Below are 17674 nucleotides of genomic sequence, written 5' to 3'. Positions count from 1 at the left end.
CCCGATCGATCGGCGCCAGCGCGGCCGCCCAGCGGTGACGTCACCGCCATCGCAGATTATTAATACAGGTGATAAGCGCCATGATTAACATCAAATAAATCAATCACCGGGTATAAAAGTCCTATTATTTTTGGCTATAAATCAAAGTGCCTGGCATATCGATTTTTATCCATCGCGCTGAAAGCTTTAGTGGCCGTTATTGCTGCTGGGCCTTATCTCTGCTATCACCTCTTTATCGAGGCAGGCCAGTGCCAGGTGCAGCTCCGCGCCCCGGCTCCGGCTCCTCGCCCCCAGCCCGGCTCCCCCATCAGATAAGAGCCCTGATTCCCTCCACCACCGAGCAAAGTTTGCCTGGGAGACCTCCCTGACTCAGATACTGGGGTCCCTTCCCTGCTCTGGTTATCAGGTCCCCTCCCTGTTCCAATTATCAGGCTCCCTGCCCTGCTTTGCTGTAGGATCCCTGGCCTGCCCTGGCTGTTGGGGTCCTTCCGCTGGAATCGGGGTCTCTCCTTGCTCCAACTAGAGTCCACTCCCTGCCCCAGCTTTGGGGTCCCTGGCCTGCCCCAAATACTGGGGTCCCCTCCCTGCCTCAGCTCTTCCTTGCCCCTCATTATCGGGGTCCCTTCCCTGCCTTGTGATCTCTCCCTGCCTCGTCCTGTTTGGGCTATCAGGGTCCCTTCCCTGCCTTGTGATCTCTCCCTGCCTCGTCCTGTTTGGGCTATCAGGGTCCCTTCCCTGCCCCAAACGTTGGGGTCCCTGACTGTCCCAGCTATTCATGTCCCTTCCCTACTCGACTCTCAGGATCCCTTCCCTACCCCAGCTATCGGGGTCCTTCCCTGCCCCAGCTGCAGTGGATCCTGGCTGCACCGTGGCCCGGCTGCCCTGCTTTTGGGGACACTTTTTCCCCGATGCAGCTGGAGGCAGCGGGGTTTGCCGGCGGCCGCGGCTCGGTGAGCCGGCGCAGCCTTGCCCCGGCGCGGTTATCTCAAAGGGCACTGCAAACATTAACTGATTGGGATTTGCCCCCACCTCCACAGGAAGGAACTCAGAGGATATCTGGGACTCTTTCAGCCCGGCCCTGAGTCGCAGCCACCTTTGGGGCGCGGCGCGGCGGCAGCCTGGCGGCTGCGCGGTGCCACCGACGGCCCCGAGCCCCCGGCCCACCCGTGGCACGGCCAGGGCCACCACATGTGGCCTCTGGGGCTGCTTGGGGCACCCCGGGGAGTCACTTGGTGCACCAAGAGACGTGACTTTGTCCCCCTGGGCGGGGGGACTTTGCACCCCAAGGGACGTGACTTTCATCATGGGTGCGGAGAGGAACTTTGCGTCGCAAAGGATGTGACTTTGCACCCCGAGAGGTCACTCTGCATCCCTGGGATGGGACACTTTGCACCCTCAGGGAACGTGATTTGCACCCCAAGATAGGGGAAGGGTCATTCTGCACCTAAGGGGTCACTTTATATCCCAAAGGTCACCTTATATCCCTGTGACTTTAAACCCTGACTGTGTGACTCCACACCCCAAGGGACACTGGGCGGTCCCCAGGGCTACTCCACACCCCAAGGGGGTCACTGCACACCCCAGGGGACACTGGGCTGTCCCCAGGGTGCCCAGAGGGATGGAACCCCCCAGGGACACGGGGCTGTCACTGGCCCACCAGCCCCGAGGGGTGGCCAGGCTGCTTCCTGAGCTGGTGCCCTGCAGGTTGCTCTGGTGGCAGCACCTGTCCCCGTGGGGAGGGGACAGCAGGGACAGCCCAGGGCTCACCTTCACTGCCGGGGGGGCTGCAGGTGTCGCGCTCGGCGGAGCCCTCGCAGTCCGAGGTGGTCCCGTCCCTCTCCGAGGGGCTCTTGTCCCCCACCGGGGCGTCCTCGCCTTCCTCCATCGCTGCCAGGGACCCTGCGGGGACACGGACAGGGCGGTGAGGAGGGCACAGCCAAGGGGAAAAGGTGCCAGGAGGTTTTCCCAGTTGGGAATCGGGATGCCGGGAGGAAATGCCCCACAGGGAAGGAAGGGAAAGCCCTGGCCAGCCACCCCTGCAGTGCAGCATCTCCCTGGGGTACACTGTCCCCTTGCAGAGGTGTCCCCTCCCTGGGGCACGCGGGGAAGCAGCCTGGCAGCAAGAGGGGTCCTGTGCAGGTGGATGGGGAGAGAAGAGACCCCAGAAACGGCCCCCACCACCCCTTATCCAACAGGGGACGCAGACCCACGGGGACGGCACCGCAGGGGGGGACACGGGGACAAACAGGGGGACGCCCCTCAGCCCTGCCACCCCTCCCGGCCGTTTCCATGGCAGTGCAGCCACGTCCCCAGCCAGGCGGGCACGGCCCAGCCCCGGTGGCACACATGGCTGGTGCCGCACGACGCCGCGGTGCCGGCGGCTGCCGCGCCCCGGGAGCGGGGACCACGGGGGGACCACGGGGGGATCACGGGGGGATCGGAGCGGGGCCAGCCCGTCTGCAGACCTCAGCTGCTCGCCGTGACTCCAGGCATGTATATTTACAGCAGCAGAACAAAGAGCCCATAATCTATACAAAGCACACAACAATGAGCGTGAATAAAGAGGCTGCCGGAGAAGGGAAGGCAATTTATTCTAATTCTGCTAATTTCAGTTCCAGCACAATTAAAAAGGCTCTGATAATATTCAGAAACAATCGCCAGCTAACAAATCGTTTCTCCCGCTGTAAATGAAACATTGTTAGGCTAATTTCTTCCTTCACGCCTTCACGGCTCTTGGGCTTCTGATAAAGTTAACCCGACGCTCGCCTGAGCCGGGGTTTGGCACCTCCAGCCTGCCCGGGGAGGGGTGGATGGGGCTGGGAAGGGATGGGTGGGACCAGGAGGGCACCTGGCACCCACCCAAGGGTGCTGAGACCACCCACATCCTGCCTGGGAAGAGCGGGAAGCAGGAGGAGGATGGGGATGGCTTTGGGTACCACGGCATCGTGGCCTACAGGGATGATGGGCAGCCAACAGCATCTCATCCGTGATCCCTGGATGCATCCCATACGCCACCCCAAAATACCCATCCCCAGCCAGGAGGGAAAAGGGGACGTCCCATATAAATCCAAGTGGATGCTCCATATAAACCCAACTTTGAGTGCTGTGGTGTCACCAAGTTCCTTCAGGGATGATGGGCAGCCAACAGCATCCCATCCGTGGTCCCTGAGTGCATCCCATACGCCATCCCAAAATACCCATCCCCAGCCAGGAGGGAAAAGGGGACATCCCATATAAATCCAAGTGGATGTTCCACACAAATCCAAGTGGATGCTCCATATAAACCCAACTTTAGGTGCTGTGGTGTCACCAAGTTCCTCCAGGGATGATGGGCAGCCAACAGCATCTCATCCATGGTATCCATGGTCCCTGGATGCATCCCATATGCCACCCCAAAATACCCATCCCCAGCCAGGAGGGAAAAGGGGATCTCCCATATAAATCCAATTGGATGCTCCATATAAATCCAAGTGGATGCTCCATATAAACCCAGCTTTGGGTGCTGTGGTGTCACCAAGTTCCTCCAGGGATGATGGGTGGCCAGCAGCACCCCAGCACCACGTCACTGGGGTCCCTGGATCCACCCTGGCATGACCCACGTCCATCCCCAGTCAGGAAGGAGATGGGGATGCTCCACCTAAATCCAGCTGGGGTTTGGGCACCGTGGTGTCACCCAGTGCCTCCAGGGATGACGGGGAATCAACAACCCCAGAATCTTGTCACCGTGATCCCTGGATGCATCCTGGGACCACCCACATGCCACCCCAAACCACCGAGGCCCAGCCACGAGGAAGATGAGGCTGCTCCATAAAAATCAACCTGGTGTGGGGACGATTGGTGGCCAACAGCATCCTGGAATCATCTCCCACAGTCCCTGGAAGCACACCTCATCCCACCCCAAAGCACTCCCAAGGGAGATGGGGATGAATAAAATAGATAAATATAAATAAAAATCTAATAAAAATCAGATAAATCCATAAATAAGATAAAAACAGGGGTTGGGGACCATAGTGTCACCCAGGGGCCACAAGGAGGCCAACAGCATCCCAGAATGGTGTCCTTGGGTGCATCTCAACCCCAGTGCAGCATCCCACTGCCCACCAAACCCCAGGGACGCACTAATAAAAATCTAATAAAATTCAGTTAAATCCATAAATAAGATAAAAATAGGGGTTGGGGACCATGGTGTCACCCAGGGGCCACAGGGAGGCCAACAGCATCCCAGAATGGTGTCCTTGGGTACATCCCAGCCCCAGTGCAGCATCCCACTGCCCACCAAGCCCCAGGGACGCACTGCCAGCGCTCCCAGCTGCGCGGGTTAAACGAACCATTGGGGAAAAAAAAAAAATCAAAAAAAGGGGAAAAAAGGGGAAAAAAAAAGCGAGTGAGGGAGAGGGAGCGCGGAGCAGGAGCGGAGGGAGCGTCACTTGCCCGGGATTGCTGGGAGCCCTGCACAGTTATCACCGCACACAGCCTCCCTCGGCTGGCCTGATCTGTCTATTCTTCATTAAGCAAATACGCTGAAATGGAAATGAAAACATAATAGCTATTTGATTCTCGGCGAGATATTTTGCATATTGGTTCAGTGCTGATAGTGGAATTTCATCAACTCCCTTTTTTCATGCTTTAAAACTGAATTACTGAGGCTGGTTTTACAGAGAGGGGAAGAGCCAAAAAACGCTCCCTTCCAAGATACTCCGCTTCGACGATTAACTCTTCTCCCTCCCTCCTTTTTTATATTGATAACGAGCAAGGATTTCTTTTTTTTTTTTTTCCTTCTTTTTCTTCTTTTTTCCCTCAAAAAATAAAATAAAAAAAAAAAGACAGCGACTGTACAAACTTGCAGGGAGCTGGGGCGCTGTGCCCGTGTCAGCAGGGCTGGGCCGAGGGTCGGCATTCCCAGGGAAACCCGGCGTTATCCAGGTAATGATTTGATCACTGCTCTCCAATTAAGGCTCTCCCAGCGCAGGAACAATAAAAGCTTTTCTCGATTCTTTGTGCTTAGCTGGGAAATTAAATAAAAGGCTAAAGAATATAGGGAATCAAGGAGGAGGTGGGGGGGACTCTTCCAGGCTGCCAAGAGCGAGACCCTGGGCGCTCGGAGAGCCGGCACGGAGACAAGAGCAAAGCGATAAGAGGCCGTGATAACAGATAGAAAATAGCAACAGCCACAGACTTTCCCACCAGCTCTGGAGCAGGGAGGAGGAGGAGGAGGAGGAGGAGGAAGAGGAGGAGGAGTTCCCGCGGTGGAAAGCAGGTCCTGGATCAGGAACACGTGCAGGCTGGTGGCAACCTGCCTTCGCCGGCTGGCGCTCGGTGCTGCTGTCAGGTCCAAGTGTTTATTTTTAAATACGAATTTAAATAAAATTTCCCATCCGACTCCTTTCCAATTCCCATCTCTGGAAGCGTTCAAGGCCAGGTTGGATGGGGCTGGGAGCAACCTGGGCCGAATGGAATGTGTCCCCGCCCGTGGAGGGGGAGGAAGGAGATGAGCTTTAAGGTCCTTCCAACCCAAACCGTTCTGGGAATCCACAATCCTTATTTCTAAAAATAAAAATTCCTCCGAGTCCCATCGGGCAGGGGATGAGTCCAAGGAGGGCTCCAGGAGTCAGGGAATGAGGGAGAGAGCCCAGACCCGAGTGAACTCACATCCCAGATCTTCTCTCCAGGCACCTCAAAGCTCGGCCTTGGCTCTGGGTGTCACTGGGAGGGACAGTGGGGACATCTCAGCTGTGCCCGGGCATCCTGAGGGACATTCCAGCTCCACCAGGCAGGCAGCGTAATGGAGGATCCCTTCTCCATCCTTCCAGCTCCTCCTCATCCCTGCGCTGGCACCATCCTCTTCCAATTAAAAACCCACAATATTAATAATAACAACAATAATAATATTGAAAACCAACCCAAAAGCAGGTGGGCAAGGCTCCAAAACAGGTTTTGGGATGCACAAAGCATCACCAGGATACTCATCCATCACCTCATGCTGGAAATGTAGGAACTCCACTCAGGCATCGCTTCCTCTCTGCCCTAAATCACCTCTTTTCCCCCTAAATGATGGAGCCAGGAGCAAAGCGCTGCAGGAACAGGGCAGTTTTCCTCAGGGAACGATGCTCCTGGAGCCAGTCCCAGCTGCTCCTCCAGCAAAGGCAGCCCTGGTGGCTTGGTGGGACCCGGAGCGCCCCGGGATTCCCCAGGGTCTGGCGGCTGGGCCGTGCCGTGCCCGCCCCGCTGCCAGAAACACCCGGAGAACAACCCGGGCTGCAAACCCCGCTATCTGATGGGCCACCCGCCCTCTTCTTCTCACCCAATTCCTGCCCGGGCCCTGCCGATGTTTGTTTTACCAACGACCTCGGCTGCTCCCCGCGTCCCCGCGCATCGGGAGCGCCAAGCCGGGACAAAGGAGCCGCGGTGGACGCGCTCCCGATCCACCGGGACATCTCCCCCCGGTGATGCTGCACTGGATTCCAGCAGTCTGGGGTCGGTTCGGGAGGAAAAGGGGTTTTTTTAGAGCACAAATCAGCCCTCTCCCCTATCAGCCTGGCTGCAGCATCCCAGGCCAGGCTCTTCCCGTGGGTATCTCCCCGTGAGAGATCAGCCCCGTGCTCGGAGCCGATAGCGGCTGGGGCCGGCCCCAGGGGGCTTTATCTCCAATTTGGGGCACTTCTCCATCACCTCCAGATAAAACTCACCCTGACCCTGCCTGTGGTGCCCTGGGGGAAAAAGGACAAGTGAAAAAAAGAAGTATGGTTGGAGAATTAGAAGGTGTAGGGGGGGATTTATAATGTGTTGATCATGATTTGGTATTAAATTATTACCCAGGAGGTGGAAGGGATGCTGGGTTTGCTGATGGGGGATATTTATAATCATTTATAAATTGATTTTATAGACTTATTACGTTTTAGTATTTAGGCCTAATTTTTCCGGGGGGACAGAGGTGCTGGGTGATGCTGCAACTCTTGATGGGAAGATGCTCCAACTGCTCACGAGGGGCTTTATAAAGATTAATATTATTACACTGATAATCTATTAGGCCTAATTTATACCAGGGAGGGGAATAAAGGCTGGTGGGGGAATAGACACGGTGAGGGCATGGAAGGGGTGGGTGATGCTGCCATTGCTTGTGGGATGGCATTTATAATAATTGTTTAATTTATAATAACTGTTACATTTATAATAATTGTTAAATTTATAATAACGATTACATTTATAATAACGATTACACTTATAAGATACTTAGGCCTAATTTTTCCAGGAGGGGAACGAAGGACAGGGTGGGAATGGAGCCGTTGGGAAGGCCGGGATTTCTTGGGATGGGATGGGATGCTCCAGTCACTGCTGGGGAGCTGCTCTGTCCCAGCCACCCCTGCCTGGTCTGGTGGAAGGTCCCTGCCCGGGAACTTCAACTTCCTCCCGGACCCAAACCATTCCAGGGCGAAATCCAGCACCCCGCCTTGGGACCGAGCCCCTGGAGCATCCCTCGGTGCTGAGCTGCCCCAGGGGAGCCCCCCGGGGAAGAGCAGAAGCGGGGAGAGGCCGAGCCTGAGAAAAAGCAGCGCTGCTGATAGGGGAGGGATTGGTTTCAGCCGGAGCTGCTCGCGCTGCCAAGCCCAGGCGGGATCGCGGCGGGTGCAGTTACTGAACATTCATCACTGCCTGAACTCTGTAACTTTATCAGCAGCGAGCGGCGCCAGCGCCGGCCCCGCCAGCCCCGGCTCCGATGGGCCGATAAAGCACCGAGAGATTCCGGGAGATTGGGGCGCTCCGGGGGCCGCCATTCCCCGCAGGAACGGCCGGCGGATCAACCGCGCGCCAGGGAGGGGAAGGAGCCCGGGAAGAGATCCGGGGACAATGACAATGGAGTGACTTTAGGTTTCAGATGGGGTCGATAAGGCCCTGATAGATTTGGAGAGAGGAGAGAGCGCAACGGAGCCGTGCCTGGCGCGGCAGATGGATGGGGATGCTCCGGGAGAAGGGATGCGCTGAACGTGGCCTGGAGAGCGCACGGAGCCACCAGAGGCTGCTCGCAGCACAGCAGGGAAACTGAGGCAGCTGGCACGACTGGGAGAGGAGGACCAGTCCTTCCTGGGCGGACTGGAGGTGTCTCCATCCAAAGCCCATCCAAGAGCAGCGGGAGGTGCTTGTCCCCACGGTGATCCAGGATGTGGGCACCTCAGGAGCAGCTGGATACGCAAGAAGATGGGGAAGAAATTCCATCCAGGATGATCAGGCTCCAAGCACGCCATCCCTGCTCCCTGCCAGAGGGTGGAACCGGGGGAAAAGCCCTCAATTCGGGTCCTTCTTCTCCCAGGATCCTTCTTCTCCCACCTGGAATAAAGACATTCCAGGCGGGAATGGCTGGGGGTGGGGATGCTCAGGCAGCGCTGGAGCACATCAACACCAGGTGACAGCGAGGACAGAGGTCAAGCTCTGGGCTAATCCAGCGACAAATTACCCCGAGATGCCGAGCTGGAGCCATGCCCCTTCCTGTGGGAAGCAGCTCCAGGTCCTGCCAGGTCCATCCCGCTGCCAAAAGCGATGGAAAGGGAGCAGAGATGGTTTTCAGTGCCCACCCCAAGCCCTTCAGTCTGTGACAGCCCTGGGTGACAACAAGGCCTGAGGGATGGGGACAAGGATGGGGACAAGGGGGTATCAGCAAAGATGCTCCCAGTCCGACAGGATGCCCAATCCCAGCTCCCAGAGCCAGCCTGGAGCACTCCAGGGCAATGAGCAGGAGCCGTGGGGGCTCCAGGGGCAGGGAAGGACCCTCCGAGGGCACAGCCAGGTTGGGTGGCCCATCTGAGAGCAGCTGGCACTGAGCCTGGCACATGGAGATCCCTGGGACAGCGCTGCTCCCAAAATCTCCCCTGCCTTCCCAGCACTCCAACCCTCCTCTTCCTCCAGCTCCAGGCTCCGTGGACACCGAGTTCTCTCCGTGCAAACGTGCCTGCGCTGCCTCTCTCTCTTTTTTCTAATTTTTTTTTTCCTGTTCTTGGCATTTTGGTGGAGCGAGATAAGAGCGAAAAACAACAGAGCTGCCCGGAGAGTGAAAAAGGGAGATAGATAACGCAGATACCGACTCCTACACAAAACAGTCCTGGCTTTATCTCTGCTTTTTATCACAGTTCCCCTAAAAAAAATAAAGAGAGCAGCCCAACTGGAATGGGGCAGCACATTAAAAAATGAACTTTATACTGTTTGCTCTTTAGTTTTATATTTAGATGAAACAAACTCTGAGGCTCGTGGTCGATACCTTCTCCAAACTAAGAAGTCTGGAAGCTCTGTTTGCTCCAGCGGGGATGAGCGAGGAAAGCCAAGGAGTATGGATGGGACAGAGGGGATGAGGCTGCTCCCAAGTATCCAGGGCAGCATCCTGCAGCAGAAACAGGGAGGCTCAGGCTGGAGGTGGATACAGAAACGGAGATGCTTCGAGAGCATCCCTGGCTGCTGCCAGCTTGGGGACAGACTCCACCTGGGATGGCCCAGCCACCACCAGGATCCCAGCCACGGGGCACAGCTGGCACAGCCCTGCCCGTGATGGCAGCAGGTCCCGGGGTGCAGGAACAGCATCTCCATCCCAGCACGGGGCTGCCCTACACCCCACCCACGTGGCTCCCAAAAATCCTTTGCCCATTCCTGAGGGCACCTCACAGGGCTCTGCCTTCCGGCTGGGAATGGCGTTTTGGAGCAGCAAAAACCCAACTCCCAGGGCACGGCCAGAAAGAGGGAAGGAAGGAAAAAAAAAAAATAAAAATGGACTGGAGGTTTTCCCCTCCCCTCGCACTCCCTTCCCTACCTTCTTTTTGAAAAACATAATTTATCTGTGTATTATCAAGAAATCCAGACACTTTAATCAGTGAGCTATGAAGTCAGTATTTCCATTCTTATCTAGCGGAGGAGTGGAAATGGAGAGCAGATAGGCAGCTCCGAGCCCGGCCGTGGTGGGGAATGTTAATGGGAGGAGCGGCGGAGCCATTGGCTACCGAGCCGCCGCTATCGCTGCCATTATCGGGCCCTTATCGCGGCAACCATCGCAGCGCAGTAATGGGGCCAGTTCAACTTTCCGCATTATCATAGGAGCTGCGAGTAGCATGAGAGGCCTCGGCTGGGAGACGGAGAAGAGAGAGAGCGGCCAAACTTCCCTCCCCTCCCTGCTCCGCCGGGAAGAGCGGCTTGTCCTCCCCGCCGTGCCCTCCCGAGCTGGGGATGCTCTGCTCGCTGCTCCCAGGATCACACGGCAAAAGCTCTGGGAGCCCCGGGAGGAACATCCCCAAAGCCCCGGGAGAAACATCCCCAAAGCCCCGGGAGGAACATCCCCAAAGCCCCGGGAGGAACATCCCCAAAGCCCCGGGGACTGACCCCATGGAGCATCCCAAAAGCTCTGGGTACAAACCATAAGGCACATCCACTGACCCAGAGAAGTATCCCTGAAACCACAGGCACTGATCTCATCAAGCATCCCAAACCCCCGGGTACCAACCCCAGGCACATTCCCAAACAGGCACTGACCCAGAGAAGCATCCCCAAAACCGCAGGCACCAATCTCATCAAGCATCCCAAACCCCCGGGTACCATCCCCAGGCACATTCCCGAAGCCACAGGGACTGACCCTGCTGAGCATCCCCAAGGCTCAGACACAGCCTTAAGGCTTCCCCAAACTCCTTCAAGCATCCATAAATTCCTGGGCCCTGACCCCAAGGCACATCCTTAAAGCCCCAGGCACTGAATCTGTGGGGAATCCCCAAAGTCCAGGGTGCCAAACATTCCCAAAATCCTGGGCACTGACCCCAAAGCCCATCCCTAAAGCAAGAGGTACTGACCCCATCAAACATCCCCAAACCCTGGGTATGCATTCCCAAAACTGCAGGCACCATTCCTAAATATTCCCAAAGCTCCAGGCCCTGACCCCAATGAACATGAACACTGAACCCCAAAAGTCTCCAGGCACTGACCCCACCAAGCATCCCCAAAAACGCAGGCACCGATCCTAAATCCTGCCAAAGCTCCAGGCCCCGACCCCATCAAACATCCCAAAACCCCACGCGCTGACCCCAAAATCTCCGGGCCGTGACCTTCCTGAGGTTCCCAAAGCTCTGGGACCCCGACCCCACTGAGCGTCCCCAAGCCCTGGCACTGATGGGAGGTGCATCCCCAAATCCTGGGGTCACACTCCCGGCAGGCCAAGGCCAAGGGAAAACAATGGATCTCCATTTCATCAGATGAACAAACCCGAGGAGAGGAGCACATTTCCTCCACGCGCTATCGAACGGGAGATGTCAAGAAAATATGTTGATGTGAGAAAGAGGAGATAAAGAATTATTTTGGAGGAAAAAAGCCGTGGAAGGCTCTTATCTGGAGTGACTCATAGGCACACACTCCTTAACCCCACTGCAGCCCAAGGTCAGCAGTTGCATTCCTTTCGGCATTTCAGCCCTTCCAAAAAAACATGTTGCTGCAGGAACAATGTGGAGCCTTTACCGGGCAGCCATCGGAAGAGGGAACTGTATTACCCCGAAACACTTGAACTTTCCTGATAAAAGGAGCAGCAGGACACAGCCCGGCCAAGCTGGAGCGGCCAAAAGCCCTGAGTCAGGCAGCAAAAGCAGTCATGGGATGTGGTGCGGAAAAAAAAGGAGATACTGGCCTCCTGCTCCCATTCCCGCTCTTCTCCAAAGTGGGGGAGCTGAGTTCTGGGCCCCACGGGAAGCAAAATCCATGTCCTCAGCATGGAGCAGAGGTGGAGAGCGGGGCTGGCACAGAGGCCTTTTCCAATTCATCTTCTTCAATGCTGAATTCTGAGAGCTCCACGTTCCTCACACCCCTCTCTCCAGACAGCAGCACCTCTCAGCCCCCGCCGTGCCTCTGTGGAAGCTCTGGGCCAGTTTTCCCTCCACAGCAACGCCCCATCCAGCGTTTTCCAAGGCGGATCATGGTTTTTTTGCAGCAGGATAGATGGAAAACATCCTCAAAACATCCTCTTCCTTCGGCCAGCACGGCTGTGTTTGACCCCAAATCCAGCAGCTCCATGCCCAGCCCAGCTGCTCCCACTTTGGGCAGCACTGTCCTTTCCTTCCCCAGGGATGTGGGTGTCCCCTCAGGGCTGGGAATGTCCCACAGCACGGATATTCCCGGCCAGGATGGATGTGGACGCGGTGATGATGCCTTTGGGGTGATGCCAGGTGGCCCCGCCGGCATCCCAGGGGCTGCCCCTCTCCAGGAACCTCGGATCACCTGTGCCGTGGCGCTGCCTCCTTGCACAATTCCTGCAACACCCGTGGGCAAAGGATTGCTTTCTTCCCAAGCCCTGATTGCCGAGCTGGCCGCATCACAACTTGGCCAAAGGGGAAGCTGCAGCTTGCTAGGTGGCCTCGTGATTCACCACGGAAAACAAGACCTTGCCCAACCTCGCCGCTTCGGATCCCGAGGTGTAAATCCCGGCTGGAGGTGGCTTCCCCGGGATGCCGGGGACGGTCCATCGCCGTGGCTCCGTGCCCGCGCTGGGGACGGTGCGGGGGTGTCCCCCCGGGGGCTCAGGAGGCGGAAGAGCTGCAGCAGACACAAAACCAACCCAGCCCCGGCGCCCACGGCCCTGGAAGGAGCTGCTGGCAAAGCCTCCGGAGCCTCCCTCGCCGGCTCCAGCGCCGCCCGCTCACCCCACGGCCCCGGCCGGGCAGAACTGGTTTGGCTGTGGCCAGCCCGGCTCCAGCCCTGGCTCCAGAGCATCCCCCTCATCCTCCTCTCCTGCCCGCTGCGGAGACGGGGGTGGCCAGGAAGAGCCACCTCTCTTTGTAGGGCTCCCCAGCACGGAGGGATGCGGTGTCCCACGGCTGGCAGGGCACGGGGTGGTGGCACTGGCCAGCGGTGCCATCTCTCCCTCATCCATGGTGAATGGATTCCCTGCTCCGAGCTGTCCCCTTGGCCACCAGCTGCCAAGCTTCTCCTGGAGCTGGGGCCCGCAGGGATGCTCAGACCTGCAGCACTGGCTGTGGAAGAGGAGGGAAACTTCTTCCAGCATCGCCTGAGGCTGGGGCAGACCCTCCACTGGGCAGGAAACACCGGGGCACGGCTGGCAGGACTCCCCACGCTGGGCTCCGCTGGGTGCATCCACCAGTACCCCTATCCCACCCATGGGTACCACGACGCTCCCCAGCCCTGGGAGCCCCCAGTGTCACCCACGGCACGTCCCAAGAGGCCGGTGACAGCCAGGACGGGCAGAGCCACCGCGGGGGCAGCCGTGCCACAGGGCCGTGCCACCCGCGCCCCTGCCAGCTGCGAGGAGCCACGCTGGATGCCACCAAAGCCTCGGGGCGTTTGCACAAGAAGGGAGGGGCTGGCAGGCAGGCAGCGCCCGTGGGTGTCACAGACATGTGGGGCACGGGGATGCCACCCTGGGGATGCCACGAGTGGGGTACCAGGGGGGCTGGGAGGCTGAGGGAGCCCCGGGATGGGGAGAAAATTCCGGTTTTGGGAGCGGAGCTGGGAGGCTCTGCTGGCAGCCGGCTCATCCCGGGAGCAAACCCTCCCCATCCCACGGAGCACCCCGGGGTAGCACCTCCCCAAACACCCCCACCCCGGAGGCGCGGATGGGGAAACTGAGGCACGGAGGTGGCGGGGATGGAAAAGTGCAGCTGCATCAGAGCGCAGAGGGGAAAAAACAGGAGGGGAAAAAAAAAAAAAAAGGCAACAAGCAGAGGAGGTTGAAACAGAGCCACCTGAAAGGGAAGGACTCGGGAGGGAAGGCGGCGGGAAGGAGCAGGCAGGAGGCGTGCCGGGAGCATCCCACGCCACCGGCTCACCACGCCGCCGCTAAAAATAGACGCTGGGTTGGCCACTGTCATCTTTAAAAGAAAGGCGATTTTCCAAGCTCCCGGGAAGGACGGCTCTGGCACGGCCCGAGCGGCACGGCCACCCCCGGCCGGCTCCGGCATCCCCTGCCCGGCTCCGCCGCCGAGCCCAGGCGGGGAGGAAAAAATAAAACCACCCGGGCCAGCACACCCCGGCTTCAACCGCGCAGATCGCACTCGTTATCTGACACCATCTAATAGCAATTAAAGAAAAATCCACGTGCAAAAATATGACGGTGTTTTCGCCTCCCCCCCCGCCCCCCTCCCAGCCCCTGCGTTCGCTCGGCGGAGCAGAATGGGAGATAATGATCAAAAAAAGTCAAAGCTCTCATCAAACTAATGCAACATCTGCAGCCGATAACAGGAGCTGGGAGAGCTCGGCTTCTCAACCCGGCTCGCTACGCAGAGCACGTGGAGGGGGGGGAAAACCACCCCACCACCTTGAGAAATAAAAACACACATGCAGCTGCCCCCCATCAGATAATTAAAGCGCCTGCGTTAATCACATTTGCAGTGGAACAAATTGTTGGAGCCCTTTTGCCCCTCTTTGCTGTGTTTGTTGTTGTAGCGAATCCTGCTCCGGTCTGGTGGGGAGAGATAAGTGGTCCTTATCAGCCCTGGCAATCTCTATCAGGATGGAGATCGGGGCTTGGCGCTTATCAGGAGCTCAGATCTACTGTAGCTGAGCGCAGAATAAAAAGGGGAAAAGGAAAAAAAAAGAAAAACCAACACCATAAAAAAAATAATAACCACAAACAGGCCCCTGCAACTATGAAAAAACATTCGCTTCCAGCTCGCTTAGGAACAAAAAAAATAATAAAAAATATCTGTACTGAAAGAACAAGGGAGGGGGAGGCACATCAGCGCGATGAGATCAATCTCCCCTTATCAGGCTCCCCCATCGCAGGACCCGGCGCTGTGAAAGCACCGGCAGCTGCCAGAGCCTCGCTCATCAGCTGGGCGCCCGCGCTCCCATGTTTGAAGTTAATAAATATAACAGGCTATCTGGGTTGGAGATCAGCTCCTGCTCCCTATCAGCCCCTCACATCTATCTACCAGCAGAACAAAAGACAGACACACACACAAAAAAAAAAAAAAAAAAAAAAAAAAAAAAAGAGAAAGAAAAAAGAAATAAACCACCCCATAAGGCAGAAGCAGCTGCAGGGAGGTTGGTACAGGCAGGGATGGAAAGAAACTGTCCTCTGCAGGCAGGAACCCCCAAAAATGAAAGGGAGAGATGCTCGGGGTGTTTTCTCTGCTATCAAAAGCCACCATCGCGATGCAATCGGCTTTCAAAGCCTCCCCACCGCATGCCACCGCCGCCGCCGGGGGGGCTCGAAGAGAGGGAGGGAGCAGCACCCCCGGCCCCTCCATCCCCGCACGGCTCCAGCCCGGAAAGGCACCAAGAAGGGGAAGGTTAAAGCAGCTGGTTAAATATAGTCCGGTGTCTGATCTTTGTCTTATCTCTGCTGGCGATCGCCCGCTCTCCCGGCGATCTCCCCGCGAGCCTTAATCTGCGCCTCGCATCGGGCTTCAAAAAAAAACAACAAAACCCCAACCCCACAAGAGAAGGCGAAGGCAGAGCGAGAGCATCGCGTCACCCAGGAAAATAAAATCAGCAGATACCAATCTGGAGGAGGTTTTTAATGCTCCAGCCGAGATGATAAGGAGGATAGACTTTGTGGAAACAGGTCCGGTCTGTACATGAGAGGAGTCTGGTTACCGGAGCCCTGATTCATGCATACCTTCCCTGATGGAGCAGCGGCAGGGCGCTCTCGCCGCGCTCGCCGCCTCTAATGACTGTTTTCATGTTGACACATACAGGAAGGCTTCCAAGCTCTCAGCTTTTAATCGCTTTTGGCCATCGCCGGCGGCCTGAGATCAGCCTCCCACTTTATCGTTTCTTCACATCTCTGCAGAAAAGCAGCAGAGGAAGGAGATACGAGGAGCCGCCGCCGCCCGGCCGAGCTGCCACGGCCTCTCCTGCCCCAGTTTGCCCCGTGCCGGTGGGCTGCGAGCGGGCATCCCGCAGGGAGCGGGGCATGGCAGCGCCACCGCCCCGAACGCTCCCGGCCGAGCCCGCCGCCGTGACCCCGGCAGGGCTTTTTGCCGAAATAAAGCCGCGGAAGTTGGAGAAAGCCAAAGGAGAAAAGTATCCCGGAAAAAAAAGAAAAAAAAAAAAGAAAAAAAAAAAAAAAAAAAAAAAGGAGGCAGCTGGGACTATTTTTAACTCTCCCCGGGTAAAAGTCTAGCTGAGCGTTATCACCACAGCAATCACCCCAGGCAGGGAAACAGGTAGGTGCAACTCAGCCTTGCAATTATTTCAGGAGAAAGATAAAGGTAGATTATCACATGGTGGCCAGCCTTGCCTATCCTCCCATCTCCCTCTTATCACCAGCTTCCATCGACTCGAGGGGGAAAGAAAAAAAAACACACACACACACACACCGGAGAGGAAGGGGAAAAGGCAAGCTGAGCCCGGCACCAAAAAACTTCCAGCACTTTGCAGGATTCCTCTGCCTTGCTGGTACATCCTCGCTGGAGCAAAACAAGAGCCCGGCCGATGGGCTGGAGCGACCCTCGGGAGTCACCAGGGAGGGACAGGGATGTGCCCAAAGCCCCGGGAGTCACCAGGGAGGGACTGGGATGTGCCCAAAGCCCCGGGGGATCCTGCGGCGGCTCCGCATGGCCACGTCCCACCTGGGCTGGGGATGCAGAGCGGGACCGGGGGGACGCTGCGCAGGCTGGAGGGTCAAGGACAGCGCGGCCGGTGGGGAGGATGGCACACGGGGACCACGGGGACGATGGCACGGCGGGTCCAGCAGCGCCCAGGCAAATGGGGGTCCCCGTGCGGGGAGCCCTGGCGGCGTCAGGGCGCTGTCCCCGCGGTGAGGAGCCCCTGGCAGGGCTGGGGTACCCCAGGGTGGATGGGGAGCCCCTGGCAGGGTGAGCGGCCCGTAGCCGGGGTGAGGAGCCCTTGGCAGGGCTGGGGTGGCCCGGCGGCGATCGGGAGCCCCGGGGGTGTTTGGGGAGCCCCCGGCCCTGGCTGCCGGCGCTGGATGGGAGGCAGGCGGGGGAGATAAGATCACAATTTCAGGCCGTCCCGACAGAGCGATGTTATCAGGACGGGACTTGCAGAACGGAATATTTTAAAGCCTTATCGGGGCCCCCATCGGGAGCCGGTACCGGAGCCACCGCGCTGGCGGGGGGGAGGCGGCGCGGGAAGGGCGAGCGGCGGGGACACAGACCAAGGCAGGAGAGCGACCGGTAGCGGGAACGGGCACCCACAGCAGCCGTCCCGGGTGTGTCCCGGGAGTACCGGGGGAAAAAAAAATAAGGGGGGGGGGGGGGGTGTGGTGCGGCCAGCAGGGACCAGCGGAAGGGGTGCCGGTAGCGGCGACTCACGTTTGATCTGCCGGGGGTTGCTCTGTTTCCTCCTGGACATCGCTCGGCGAGGGGCGAGCCCGGCGCCCCGGCTGGCGGCTGGGCGGGCGGCAGGTGGGTGGCGGCGGGCGGGCCCCCGGCTGCTCGCATGCCCGCCCGCCCGCCCGCGGGGCCGGGGCCGGGGCCGGGGCCGGGGCCGGGCCGAGCTCGGCGGAGCGAAGCCGCCGCCGCCGCCGCCGCGGGATTTTCTCAATGGGCGCCGCGCGGGATCAAACCCGCGGAGCGCCCCGGGGGGCGGGGCCAGCGGCGCCGCCGCGGCCGCCCATAGGCCCCCGCCCCCCGCCGGCCACGCCCACCGGATGAGCGCGCGCGCGCCGGGGCGGGGCTAACGGCGGAGGGGGCGTGGCTTCGGTGCGCGCTCCGTGCGCGCTCCCCGCGGTCCCCAAAGGTGC

General features: G+C 58.5%; 1 protein-coding gene across 1 annotated transcript in view; it reads right to left on the bottom strand.

Moving 5' to 3' along the window:
- Positions 1–17415, bottom strand: part of ZFPM1 (zinc finger protein, FOG family member 1) — a 35619-nt gene extending 18204 nt beyond the window's left edge. The window contains 2 exon segments of the mRNA XM_038148275.1: positions 1768–1899; positions 17244–17415. Of these exon segments, the coding sequence (XP_038004203.1) occupies positions 1768–1899; positions 17244–17283 (172 nt within the window). The 5' untranslated portion in view covers positions 17284–17415.
- Between the last annotated feature and the right edge of the window lie 259 nt (positions 17416–17674).

Source organism: Motacilla alba, chromosome 11 (genome assembly GCF_015832195.1).
Source record: "Motacilla alba alba isolate MOTALB_02 chromosome 11, Motacilla_alba_V1.0_pri, whole genome shotgun sequence".
Classification (NCBI taxonomy): Eukaryota; Metazoa; Chordata; class Aves; order Passeriformes; family Motacillidae; genus Motacilla; species Motacilla alba.
The sequence above is the reverse complement of the archived record's forward strand: the minus strand, read 5'-3'. Positions and strand labels throughout refer to the sequence as shown.